Source organism: Morchella importuna, assembly GCF_003444635.1.
Source record: "Morchella importuna strain M04M26 chromosome Unknown Morimp01GS043, whole genome shotgun sequence".
NCBI classification, from domain to species: domain Eukaryota; kingdom Fungi; phylum Ascomycota; class Pezizomycetes; order Pezizales; family Morchellaceae; genus Morchella; species Morchella importuna.
Genome location: NW_025763440.1, coordinates 315,150 through 328,514, shown reverse-complemented (window position 1 = coordinate 328,514; position 13,365 = coordinate 315,150). Strand labels below are relative to the sequence as shown.

Here is a 13,365-nt window from a genome sequence, read left to right as displayed (position 1 = left end):
CTTTAAATACCTAATTAATACCAATCGAGCTCCTAAGTATGCAGATAATCAGAACTGTTATACTCATTGGTTTTGTTGTTATCGGCCGGATCAGTTTCACCAGGTCTCACTCGCTAATGGACGCTTGTCGTTGCTGCTTTAGCAACAAGGATGGTCCTCCGGGAAGCGGACACCGCGCTTAAATTACTGGCGCAACCCACACCCGGCGCATGATTCAGAGGCTCTTAAGAGTCGAGACTCGGCATGATCAATCTCCTATGTAAACTCCACTCAATCGTTCCAGTATTCGATATCCCATCTGTTCGTGAAAAAACATGCTTCTCGGACGTCCTAAATCCTTAAAACAGCTTGCGGCGGGATCATCGTTTATCATTAGCACCAGAAGATGGCTATCCTATAACCCTTCCAACTTTAGCTTTGGTAGTGCTGGATATAGCTCTACGGTCGACACCAATAGCCCGACCCAGGGGCCTCTAGCTGATGCCGCGAGTGTGAAGCTCACACCAAGGTAGGCACTCGTGATTGACATTTGAGAGACCTACGGCCGACTGATTTCTTAATCAGAGCTCTGAAGCAGCACCTAGATCGGTTCGTTGTAGGCCAGTCCAGGTCAAAAAGGATATTATCCACAGCTATCTACCATCACTATAAGCGAGTAACCCAAATACGTCAGAGGCAGGAAGAGCAAGATGATCTATTGAGGTCAAGCCAAGTAATAGGTGCCCATCCGGCAGAAGGTTAGTTCGGTGGTAGCTCAGTGGTTACTTGGAGTTGGATGGCTGATGAAGGCTCTGTAGACGAGTACCCAGGGCAGCAGAGAACGGTGCATATTCCGCCGAAAGGAGACTGCTTGCCGATTCATGATTACACCCCTCTTACCATTGAGAAGAGTAATGGTAATTAAAGTCTACTTATAAGCTCCCTAGGCTCTAGTAGATGCCTGACCAATTCTATGTGCTCAGTACTCTGTCTCGGCCCGACCGGAGTGGGCAAAACCTTGATGCTACGTACCCTTGCAAGAGTACTAGAGGTTCCGTTCTCAATGTGAGTGTGTTCTCAGAAACTGCCTTTAGGTTTCCGGGCCTGACAAGTGGAGGTCCGATTGCACACCATTTACACAAGCTGGTTATGTTGGTGAGGATGCAGATATCTGTATCCATCGGTTATTAGTGGCAGCTAATTGGGACGTGCGACGGGCTGGTGCGTATACATGGCCCACCCGACTGTGCCATAATTGACTTGCTGCGCGTCTCAGAAACCGGAATCGTCTGTCTGGACGAGTTTGACAAAATAGCTAAGCCAAAAAGCTCCCACGGAGCTAAAGATATTTCTGGCGAGGGTGTTCAGCAAGCTCTCCTCAAAATCATAGAAGGCACTACCCTTCAAATCAATACCAAACCCGAGCGTCGCCCCCCACAGGGCCTACCACAAAACCCCATTAATGGGGGCTCTCCCTTCAACTCAGCAAGCACAGGGATGGGCGGCGGCGGTGGGAGTAGCTCGGGGAAAGGGGAAACTTTTACAGTGGATACATCAAACATTCTGTTCATCTTCACGGGCGCCTTTATAGGGATGGATAAACTGATTATTGACCGTGTCTCAAAGGGTTCTATTGGGTTCAATGCCCCGGTAAGGGGAGCATCGGCTGATGATCTTGTTGAAGATAAAGAGTTGATGCAAAAACTTACCCCGTTCTTTCCAACTCCAGAGGAGGATGATTGGCTGGATTTGGGCGGCGAGGTCGTGAAAAAGAAAAAGAAGTTTAACCCGCTACAGATGACAGAGCCGGGGGATCTAATTAGCTTTGGCCTTATACCGGAAATTGTCGGACGTATTCCAGTCATCGCCGCCGTAGAATCTCTAGATGAGGAGATGCTTGTGAGAGTTCTGACAGAGCCACGAAACGCTCTTATAAAACAATACGAACAATTATTTCAACTCAGCGGTGTCGAGCTACGACTCACTTCGCCAGCACTACGGGAGGTAGCTAAAGCTGCGCTTGCTATGGGGACTGGTGCCAGAGGTCTACGGACGGTAATGGAGCGGTTACTATCTGATGCTATGTTTGAATCACCTGGTATATCCACTAATATTGACATCTTAGAGAATGAAGATAAAAGCTAACCGTTTGTTATGCAGGCTCGAGTATCAAGCACGTTCTTTTGACCGAATCCGTAGCGCAGCGGAAGCAACCACCTCTATACTTTGCCCGCGGTCAGCAGCATAAATTCCATTCTATGATTGCAGCGGAGGAAGAAGAATGGGCCGTTAAGCAGCAGCGTACCAGAAGACAATCAAGAATAACACCTTTTGAGGATGCTGTTGTTGAGAAGAAGAGAGCTACTGGTGGCCTTTGAATCACCGCTTCGCCTTACATCTTGTTGTTCCGGCATGGTTTAGAAGTTTTTAGACCGGTTCCAGCTGAAGGACTGCAGAGCACAGAGGCAGGTGAGAATATAAGAATAAGTTAGGGTTTAGCTTGTAGAATTGCGGTCGGGTATCATCGACCTTTGGACCTGAAGTGTATTTCGTTACCTACCCTCACACCCATCCCCCGCACCCATCCCTCCGCTAAGTCAGGCTTCACAGTTCGATTGGTACCGCGCATCTATTCTTTCTTATAATATTATGAAGCGATATGTATAAATGTAGGATTTTGGTAGAGTCTCGGGAGCATATATAAACATCATGCGATCCTTTTCCTTCTTTTTCCTTCTTTTTTCTAAAGCTTTTTCCTTTCTTCCTCTATTTTGAGAGGGCTTGCGGGGAGATTCTTAACATATGAACCAATTTTCAACGTGCAATACTTGGTGGATTATATACAAGAAAGGCTACAACTCTGACATTCTGGGTTTGAGGATTAGTGACGACTTAAGCGCTGGGTGAAAAGTCAACCGCTTTGAACCTCCATCTTGCGTAGGCTAGGTATGTAAGTACATAGGTTATGCCTCTGCTGTGCCTCCACTGTGCAACTGCTGTGCCTTTGCTGTTGAAAATTACGCAAACGAAGAAAATGCATACGTTTACGACGTTGTCACGAACTGTAAACTCATCTAGGTAAGGAGGATAACCCTGTGCTGGGAACATATGTAATACCACTAACACATGTCTCGCGTCGATCCATCCGACTAACAAAAGACACATCTACTTTAAGAGTATATATATGGGTAAGTATAGACAAAATAACCGTAATAGTGTCCATCTCCTAAATTTGTAAAAAGTGTATGATTATTCCGTGATTATAGGTTTTCCAACTCAATTATGCAGGCGGGTATGAGGAAAAACTCGCCGAATAAACAAGAAATTCCTTGTCTTACTCCAATCCAGATGACCGCATATGATCTATACCTCGCTAAGAATGAAATAATATAATCCATTCACAGACCTGCGGCTCCAGACCAAACAAGTTGGTGGAACAAAAGAAGATGTGGTGGAAGAAAAAGAAAGAAAATACAGTCGCCACTAAGAGGAGGAGTAAAATTACAGGATTTTACAATGCTAATCAGGGTTATTTGGTGTTGACATAACTATTGAGGGGGTCTGGGTGGAGGATTTCCTTGCTTGAAGTTTTTGGACACGAGTTCGTTGACCAACGATTCTGGACTATGAAATTCAATCTACCAGGAGTCAGAGTTAGGTCCCGTTATATTCAGGTCAGAAGGAATCCCCTCTTACGCAGTTGTAAACTCCTGCCTTCACAGTGGATATGCCCTCATCCTCCGAGTGACCGATCATGAACCTCCGGTACTCAGCACAATGCTCAAGTTGATACATGGCAAAGGCGTCCGCAATGGTTTCGAATTCGTCACACTATTGCATCAGTTGAATAACTTTATCTTTTCACATAAAGCGGGTAACGATTCTTACCCCATCAGCATCTTGTATCTGCAACTCGAAGGCCTCCCCTCGCCCCTTCTTATCCATCAATAACCACGCATATTTCAAGGCCCTATGTTTTAAGCAGGTTAGAATTTCTGTGTAACGATAGATTCTATGGAATTGTAAACACACTTCTCAGTCTCACTGGACGGTTTCTCCAAAACCTTGGCCTCTGCTTGAGCAAGCATTGCCCCTGAAAAACAAAGGGTCGTACTTGCAGCCTTGATTCGCTACATACTCCTCGGTTAACTTTATCCTCATTTGAATAAGGTGTAACTGTGAGTCCAGCGAGTATAAAAAACAAACCTGGTAATTTAAAACATGGTTCATGGCGATCTCATTTTCCAAGACGAACTTGGGCGTCAACATAATTAATGTGCCGAAATTCCAAAAACGAACAGGGTGAGTTTCCATTTCTCCCGGGGAGCACGATCTCTCAAGTCTGGCTCCAAAGAAATAAAATTGCTGTTCACGACTCTTTAAGTGCCGTATATGCGGCAATAAATGTAATTGACGCCTAAGCGAAAAGTGAACCTTTAACATGGATTTCATTAGCATTATGCTACAATTTTATTAGGGGATAGAATCAAGTACATACCAATACGCAAACTTTCTCTCTGGTCGACTTGTTTGCGTACAGCGATGGAATTTGATCTACGGAATAACTTGTTCTCCCAAGACATTTTAAGGCCGTTTCCATTTCTTCAGCCTCGGAATGTGCTATTTCTGGGCAATAAATGATGAAATTATCGCCTCCCTTTGTGTTCTGTAGTATCTCTGGGAATTTTACGCCTAAAAGCCGTTCGAGCAGAGTGTGAATGTAAAGCCCATTCATAGACTCTGGTTTCAATGCTTTTTGTATTTGTACCATAGACTCTGCAATTGAGTTTCGGATGGGTATCGGTACATCAAACGGAGGATACGCAACTGCTCGAAGAGCTGTTCGAGTTTGTTGCATCGGTGTTTTAAAGGCACCGCGAAGCTTATCATTGCTCGGCTGAAAAATGAGAAGAGAAAATCCTTCGTGAAGTACTACTCCAGCGCCGTGCGAGACGACAATAGAATTAAGGAAAGACTGTGACTTATCAAGGTCCATCTCCATGTCCGCAAACTCAAATGGAACACCCAACTCCTACAACCTCAGATAGGTCCATCATTAGCACCTCTTCGAGAACACGATACAAGCGAGACCAGCATAAACATATTACGCCAACTTACAGGAACAAGGAAATTGGTTATATAGGCATCTTCCAGGAACCGCGATACCCAAAATCGACTGTCATTCAGTCCGTCTACAAAGCTTGTAAAGGCACTACTGAACCCAATAAATTTGACGTGAATTGATTCCACATCGCTTGACGACCCAACCTCAAGTATACACTCGAAAGTGGGTTTGACTGGAAGCTCTTTAATTGGACCAATGTCCATCATTTTGGCACTGATAGTCTGCCGCGTAGGCGTAGGGTTTTTCGAGGCTAATGGGTCTTTTACTTCGCCTGCAGCAGAAGGCCCTGCAGATATGGGTGTTTCGTTGTCATTAACAATGGCAGGTTCACAATCACCTATTGGACCCTGAAGTGGTGGGTTGGCATCACGGCCGGTTTCAGGTCCATGTGTAGCCTGATTACGTCTTGTATACCCCTCTAGGGATAATGTCTGCACTTTCAAACCATCCTCTATTCTCCGTCGTTTTTGTAGTCTGGGATCCTCTTCGTTTTTCTGTAAAGCCTCTCTCTCAGGGGGCTCTACAGTTTCCTTAGTTTGTGGGGCCTCTCCAGCATTTACCTTCATCCCGCCTCCAGTAGATATTTTTCTAGGGCGTGTAATCCTAGGATTTGGATCACCAGCGTGGAATAATTCTAGGGCATTTATATCTGGAGCAGGTTCATTACGACCTCTTTTTTGGACTTTATTCTGCTGTGATAAAGAGATGAATCCCCCTATCCTTGGCACACCAGGAATGGTGCCTGAAGCAGGAGCAGGCGGCTTCGGGGGAGGTTAGGACGATTCCTTCTCGGCCCACCATTAGCAGGATTAATGACAGTCCTTGAAGACCCAACAGAGCTGACTGATGCAGCTGGTGCTTTTCGCTGTTGTACGTCCATCATGGATAATTTAGATGCGGTTGCAGCGACACTCTTGTCCAAGTCATTGCCCTTGTTGGCTGAGACTTTCCGTCCAGGTTTAGCTGGCCTCCCATATTGTGGAAAAGGAGGCTTTGGAAAAGCTATGAGTTAGAATCACTATGCTTACTTGAAAAGAATGAGCCTTTACCTTTTTGCTGGATGGTTGATCTTCAAAAAGATGCTCTTCTGTATCTTCACCCTCACCATCATCTAGTGATCGTCGCCTTCGGTCTTTCAACCTCTGTTTCTTAGATTCTGGGGCACCTGTGTCCTTTAGCGACTTTGCTCTGGCCCTTTTCCTTTGCTCACTTTTAGCAAGATCTTCCATGAGCGAATCAGCACTTTCGCTGTCCTCTTCCTCGTCCGAATCTCGAACCTTCTTCCTCGTCCGTCGTGGAACGACCTTTACTTCAAGATCAGTTTCCTCTTCAGGAGATGCTACAATCTCTTCGTCACTGACGACAAAGTGCCTACTCCTAGCAGAGGACGCACGAGAACCTCCACTGCTAGTTGCTCTACCTGCTCTTGCCAATCTCTGTCTCTTTCTCTGTCTACGAGCCTTACGAGCATCACGATCCTCTCTTTCTCTGTACCTGTCTTCATCCCATTGCTCCCAATCAAACGGTGAGGACGAGCCGCAATTTTCATGGCGTTCTTTCATTGCTTTCCACTCATTGATTGTATTTTTATCATCGAACATATCGATTGGTTCCCAGGAGGCACGCTCAATAGGGTAGCCTTCCCATTTGACGAGATATCTCATTCTGTCTTCGTCTGAAAAGTATCTCTCAGCGAGGATATTTTCGACAATATAGGTGTTATCCGGGTCCTCCTGGCTAGCCAGGGTAGACGTGAGTGAGATACCGTCATCTGAGTCGTCGTCGGAAGCAATATCGTTTTGACTGCGAAAAATGCTGGCGGTGGTAAACATTTTGCTGAAGATACGCGAGCTAACAGTGACGCGTTTTTTTTTTTTGGTTCTGTTTTGTGTGTATAGATATATATCTTACACCTAATTGAGATTTTTTGTAAATTCTTTGTTTGGCCTCCTGTAGGGGAAGATGATCCTGACAGCCCCTACCGGCTTCCAGCAGAGCGAATTTGCGCTGCTGAATGAAAGATGAATCTCTTTGAGAGAGAGAAAGGTTGGTAACAGAAAGGTTTTGTTTGTTGCGTGGGAAGTTGAAGGAGTTTTTCTCCTATAACTCAGGATGACGCAGCGAGTAATGAATGAGGATCCAGCTGAGGCGTTTTTGGGTTTTGTCTGTGCCTCAATGTGGCGTGACAGGGTTGTAGCCCTACCAGGTAGGCTGCTGACTGATCCGGAGGGGCTAGAGACTCGGAGAGGGACCCCCTGGGTCCTTCCTCTTTTAGGTCTGAGGCCGTGGCCGTGGCCGTCGGTGTGGAATTCGGGCGGCTGCTCCTGCTGTTGCTGGCACAACTGCTGGTTGACCTCCCCTTCGCGAGCCAACCAAACCTTAGATACAAGGCAGACGACACACCGCAGCGTGCTCAGACAACCGCTTACCGTTCCCAAGTGCAACAACTACTTGCTACCACCCTGCGAAAGAAACAAAAGACACCCCCATCATTCAATCACCTGCGTATTTATCTACTCAAGGCTCCTAACAAAAGTAAACCTGTCCGCTTCTGTTTTTCGTTCTGTCCCCCTCATATCCCACAATAACATCTTTAACCCTTTTCGCTCGGTTCTCTCCCTATCAGCTCTTGCTCACTGATCCACTCCAGTTACCATCTCACCTCGTGTCTTCACCCTCGCGCTCCAACGACAACCCCCACTTTTTATCCACGAAGACCTCATCACCCCTCCCTAAATAAACAAAAATGGCTAATGATGAATATGATGTGAGTTATCATCATATCCTCCACCCCATGGGAAAGCTATCGTGAATACTGACTTTCCACCTCCCCCTCTTGTTTGTAGTTTCTCTTCAAAGGTACTTTCCATTACTGTCTCAACCCACTCCCCTCATTTTGACCTCCCGGAGCCTCATGACGACGGCCCACATGAAGCTTCTATGACAAGCCACATTATCGAGACATGATCTTGTTTATCCATGCACCGATTCATTGATCGTCGCTTCCCCCTTCAATAAGGGTGTTTTGTTAACATTGTGCCCCGCCTTCAGTTGTCCTGATTGGTGATTCCGGCGTTGGAAAGTCCAATCTGCTGAGTCGTTTCACCCGTAACGAGTTCAACCTCGACTCCAAATCCACTATCGGTGTCGAGTTTGCCACCCGTTCGATTCAGGTTGATTCCAAGACAATCAAAGCCCAGATATGGGATACTGCTGGTCAGGAGAGGTACAGGGCCATCACTTCGGCTTACTACCGAGGTGCGGTGGGCGCTCTATTGGTTTATGACATCTCGAAGCACACAACCTACGAGAATGTTACCCGCTGGCTCAAGGAGCTTAGAGATCACGCCGATAGCAATATTGTTATCATGTTGGTTGGAAATAAGAGTGATTTGAGGCATCTGAGGGCGGTACCAACAGACGACGCGAAGAACTTTGCTGGTGCGTCACAGAAGAGAGTCCGGAATGCGTGAATGGATTTTGGAACTGACTCGACGCGATGAAATAGCTGAGAACCACCTCTCGTTTATTGAGACTTCTGCGCTTGATGCCAGCAATGTTGAGCTTGCTTTCCAGAACATTTTAACAGGTACCACTTAGAACCCCTCCCCCGCGCTGTGATACCGAGACTAACTTTATCTAAGAAATCTACCGAATTGTCTCAAGCAAAGCACTCGATGGTGGCGATGCGCACCCGGTACCCCCCGTCGGTGGTAGCCAGCCCATCGTAATCAGCAACTCGGCCGACGCCCCTTCAAAGGACGGAAAGTGCTGTTGATCTGAATTTGAAATGATTTTATGTCTAGGTATGAATAGCAAGACCAGATATATGTTAGTAGTTGGCGTGTTTGACCTTGGCTTTTATTTCTGTTTTTTTTTCTTTCTTAAACTTCTCTGTACGTACACTACAAACGCGTGGTTTGAAGAGTGGTCAAAGAGAGATTGGCATAGACTGAGCAAGCTGGGTCAGAAGGTCACGATGGATATGATGTATCTGATGGAATGATGCTCCTATACTCTGGGCGTCGGTCGTCTTTGCTTTCTTTTCCCTTTTTTTCCTCTTTCTTTTTCATTTTACTATTTTTATTTACCTTTATTTTTGTCGACCCAAATCTGTTTGGTTTCTCATGTGCCTAATTTTCCTTTTACTTTTCCTGCCTGTCCTTTGTGTTCCATTATTTATGCCCATGACCTATCTGGCTAGTAATGTTGAAGTTTGGAAAGTAATGAAACATGTGTAATCGTTCTCTTCAATGCTCAGAGCGAATGCACGTCATGTGGTTGCATGGCGGGCTCATAATGGGGCTCATCAATCGTAGGCACGTAATGCTAAAGGCGTGGCATTCGTTCTTTGTACGGCATCTCCGCACCACCGGCTATGACCAGCACATGAATTGTTTTATAAAACAGTGATAACAAAAAATAAAAATAGGGAGTAATGAATAAAACATGCCATTTAATACAGCCAGAAAGAAAAAAAGTCCTCCACAAAACAGAAAACTAGAAGCATTAAAACAGCCAAACATACCAGAATGTGAAGATCACCGCACAGATGAACAGCAGCCACGCCTTCCATCCCACGCCCGTGCGCTTCGCCATGCGCATCATGTTGCTCATTGTCCCGCGCAGCTTCGCGCGCGTGTTGTCGAACGAGTCATTCATCGATGCCATCAGCGTCGACGAAGACCGTACCTCCTCCCCAATCGCCTCCGTAATCTACAGCACACACACATCAAACGTCAGCCACAGTCACCACCACCGTCATCCATAATCATTAAGCTTTCTTTTGCGCCCTCCCAGAACAATCTGTAGAATGGAAGAAGGGGAACCCACATCTTTCAACATCTTGACCTTGGCGCTCAGACCCTCAACCTGCGCATCATTCTGGCTCTCGAGCTCCTCGAGCACACTGGCGCTGTACTGGCCGCGGGCGTTTGGAGTCGCGGGACGGTATGCGCTCGCGACACGGGGCGAGGCCGGCCCCCCGCGGCCGTCGCTGGGGTAGCCGTAGCCGTAGCCGTAGCTGGAGCCGCCGCCGGCGTTGTCGAAGAGCTGTGAACGCGCATCTCGCTGGTGGAGGTGCCCGCCGCCGTATCTTTTTGGATTTTGTGGTGAGTTTTTATGTACACTTCTAAAATATATTATTACATGGTTTGGCGCAAACTTACCTGGAGGACATGGTTATCTTGCTCTTTCACACTCTCTCTCACTCCCTATCGCTCTCTCTTTCTTGTTGTCTGTTTTCTTTTTTCTCCCCCCGTCCGGGTGTCCGTCCGTTTGCGAGCTGTGGAATGGGAGGTTTCGACCGACGTCTGTCTGTATAGCCGGGTGTAGGTTTAAGGTTGGAGGACAGGTATGTATGTATCGAGGCTGTTGGGGGGAACAGCTGCAGGGGTGGTCACGTGATGCGATGGGTGGCGTGTAGAGCTCTGAGGCTAGCAGGGATGGAATGGATGGCCGGGGGGCGATGAGGAGAGGAATTAATCACTGCTTCTTCTGCTGCGGAGGGGAGGGGAGGAGATGCGTAGAATGGGGTGTAGAATGTTGTAGGTGCTATATATGTCTGCGCCGGGGATGGAGAAAGAAAAAAAAAAGTCACTATATATGGGTCCAGTCGCGGGCGAGGGGCATTGGATTACTATGCATTGTTCTAAGCTGCGGCTGGGAATGGGTGAATATTATGGGCGTGACTGCATCTTGACGCAACAACCAATGTGGTGCCCGCCACGCTTGAAAAGATTTGTTCAACTTTACTTGCGCTTTCTTGAGTTTCAGAGTTTGAGCCCTTTGGGGGGGAAAGTGCATTCATTCAATGGGATTGGCTAGCTAGGGGCCGAGTGATGGCTCGTGATAGATATACAAGGTACCACCCCACCGCCGCTCCCCACACCCCGGCGGGCCCGGCCGGGTGTGTTTTTGCTTCACCGTGAGACAGTCGTGGTTTGGGATAGAGGTGCCACCGGATCGGAGCGGTTCCCGAGGTTGGCTTTTGTGTTCGGTGGGATCGATGTTGAGGGCGGCGCGGCTGAGACGTTCATGAAGTGTATAGTAATTGTAGGAATAAATATCATTTCCACCGTGCCGGCGGCGGGGACTTTGTTTACTAAATACAATACATGCCCTCTACAACTCATCATAAGCTCAAAAGCCTCTACGAAGGCGAGTAGGTTGAATTCATCCTGGGTGTTCGTCTTATATACACATAGTCCTACCTAAGCTTGTTCTTCATTCCTGCGTCGAAAGCATAGCACAACATCCCAGCTAGCCGCCGCCAAAATAGAATTACACCACACCTCCCGCCTCCATCACAGCCCATCACTCGACACAATTGCCCAGCACCATTAATTGCCGAGACCAATTGTTATTCATTCAACTCACTCGCAGAGTCCATCCAACCCCAAACAAAGCTATCATAACCGACACAAACCGGCCAAAATTCCAACCATGCCCTCCTTACTTCCTCCTCCCGAAGCCAAGCGGGCGCAACACCCCCTTGCTTCGCGCGGCGGCCTACATATACATAAGCGGCCGCTGTTCGCGCCATACGCTGCCCCATATATCGGCAAACGTATACCAATGGCCATCTACACCGTCAATGTCAACACGTATCATACCAACCGCGCACGCTTCGAGGTGGAGGCGGCCGAGTCGGCGCTGGTGTAAGTTTCTGCCCTTTTTGTGGTATTTGTTGCGGAGTGTCTGACGTAGGTTGGGGATGTAGGAAGGAACAGATGGCGTGGGTGCTGTATAAGAACAAGTATGAGAAGTGCGGGAAGTGTGGGTCGTGGGGGAGGAGGCTGGAGGCGTGTGAGGGGGGATGTAGGGCGGCGCGGGAGGAGGAGGCACTGCGGAGGGTGAAGGGAAAGGAGGGTGGGGAGGGGGTCAAGGGAGGGGCCTAGGGATGGTAATAAGTAAGGCGTTGTAGCCGGTCGAGAAGGTTATAGGATAGGCTTAACTGGAGTTGGAGGTCTGTTGAAAGGATTTCGCTGTCTTTTGTATCGGTGGTTAGTGATAGATCTTCAAAAAAGTATGCTGGTCGTTGAGAAGATATAGCCAATATACAATCGAGTAATGACGGAAGGTTATAAGGAATGATGTTCATGTGTATTTGTTATAACTGATAGGCATTATTGTTTATCCCGAGAAAGTGCACCATCTATGCAGTTGGAGTGGCAAAGTTCTTATCTGAAACTCACTTGTCATCTCGTGCTACTTTCTTCCTGTCTATAGACTAATATAATCACTCTTAACTTGAGCTTGACAATATTTCGAAAGTCATCACCGTGGTACCTGCAATTAGTATCAAATATCAGGACGGAAGAAACTTTGCAAACGGCGGGTGCACGTGTGCATTAGCTCAGTGAAAGTGGATATATGTATGTACGGGCACACTAAAAAGTCGCGGGACCTGTTGGGAACTGCTACTGTAAACTGGAGGAAAAATGGACCTCCAAGGCTCGAGCTATGCAGGTGAAATAAATAAATAGGGTTTGGAACCTTCTAGGTTGTAAATTCCGAACTTTCCCACGTCGGTCCTGGAACATCCACAGTTATACAATGAGAAGAGATCGAGAGGGAGGTAATTCGTAAATTATTCCAAGAGTATATAGAGCCTAAGATTTTGTTTTCCAGGAATGAGAAACTCCACTCCGCACCCAGGTTTTTAGACAACACACTCATCAAACTGATTTGGGCGACAATCGAGATATACATGTATAGGGTGCTATGACCAACCCAGTATGTGACACAGAGGCCGATATCAAATTGTAAGGTGGTCTTAGTAAAGGTGTCCATAGTCAAGACTATGACCAAACGTGTCACCTTTACACATATGTATAAGTAGAGAGGCTTTCATCCTCCTTCGTAATAGAACTATCAACCATCCATGCTATTGAGCCTTCCTACAAAACTTCGTGATTGAGGCGCGCGCTATACATGTAATTCACGAACGTTCGCAGATATCAGGTCTAGACCTTCAAGGGTTAAGCTAGAGCATAATCCCTCTAAGCATTACTATATCCCTCGATCGTTAATCATGGATAGCCCCCGACTGATCCTGGCATACATAAACACACCTTCGAAATGAGCTACCCAATTCCAGTAGCAAGATTATGTTCCAAAGCCTCGCTGAAATATTATAGTCTCTGAATCGATACGCCACCTCCCGCATGCGCACTAAGGTATATGGTGGATCGCCGCCGTTTAGCCTCAACTTCAACTCCATCTCACTTTAAGATCACACAGAGTAAGTTTTAACAAAT

The 13,365-nt window shown here is 47.0% G+C and overlaps 5 protein-coding genes across 5 annotated transcripts; 3 read left to right on the top strand and 2 right to left on the bottom strand.

Moving 5' to 3' along the window:
- Positions 1–314: 314 nt before the first annotated feature.
- Positions 315–2,357, top strand: LAJ45_10249 (uncharacterized protein; the record flags this gene model as incomplete). The annotated part of the gene is made up of 8 exons (XM_046119777.1): positions 315–508; positions 565–595; positions 680–737; positions 798–896; positions 963–1,044; positions 1,097–1,200; positions 1,256–2,077; positions 2,140–2,357. 8 exons carry the CDS (start codon positions 315–317, stop codon positions 2,355–2,357), a joined length of 1,608 nt encoding a protein of 535 aa, XP_045967076.1.
- Positions 2,358–3,527: 1,170 nt separating this feature from the next.
- On the bottom strand, positions 3,528–6,936 carry LAJ45_10248 (uncharacterized protein; the record flags this gene model as incomplete). Its single annotated transcript, XM_046119776.1, has 9 exons — positions 3,528–3,617; positions 3,676–3,810; positions 3,868–3,949; positions 4,012–4,109; positions 4,186–4,413; positions 4,478–5,011; positions 5,098–5,846; positions 5,903–6,095; positions 6,154–6,936. 9 exons carry the CDS (start codon positions 6,934–6,936, stop codon positions 3,528–3,530), a joined length of 2,892 nt encoding a protein of 963 aa, XP_045967075.1.
- Positions 6,937–7,850: 914 nt separating this feature from the next.
- LAJ45_10247 (uncharacterized protein) lies at positions 7,851–8,882 on the top strand (the record flags this gene model as incomplete). The annotated part of the gene is made up of 5 exons (XM_046119775.1): positions 7,851–7,871; positions 7,951–7,963; positions 8,156–8,545; positions 8,613–8,693; positions 8,749–8,882. The coding sequence occupies 5 exons, from the start codon at positions 7,851–7,853 to the stop codon at positions 8,880–8,882; spliced, it is 639 nt and encodes a 212-aa protein (XP_045967074.1).
- A 731-nt stretch (positions 8,883–9,613) lies between these two features.
- LAJ45_10246 (uncharacterized protein) lies at positions 9,614–10,283 on the bottom strand (the record flags this gene model as incomplete). The annotated part of the gene is made up of 3 exons (XM_046119774.1): positions 9,614–9,820; positions 9,938–10,199; positions 10,273–10,283. The coding sequence occupies 3 exons, from the start codon at positions 10,281–10,283 to the stop codon at positions 9,614–9,616; spliced, it is 480 nt and encodes a 159-aa protein (XP_045967073.1).
- A 1,265-nt stretch (positions 10,284–11,548) lies between these two features.
- LAJ45_10245 (uncharacterized protein) lies at positions 11,549–12,003 on the top strand (the record flags this gene model as incomplete). The annotated part of the gene is made up of 2 exons (XM_046119773.1): positions 11,549–11,763; positions 11,826–12,003. 2 exons carry the CDS (start codon positions 11,549–11,551, stop codon positions 12,001–12,003), a joined length of 393 nt encoding a protein of 130 aa, XP_045967072.1.
- Between the last annotated feature and the right edge of the window lie 1,362 nt (positions 12,004–13,365).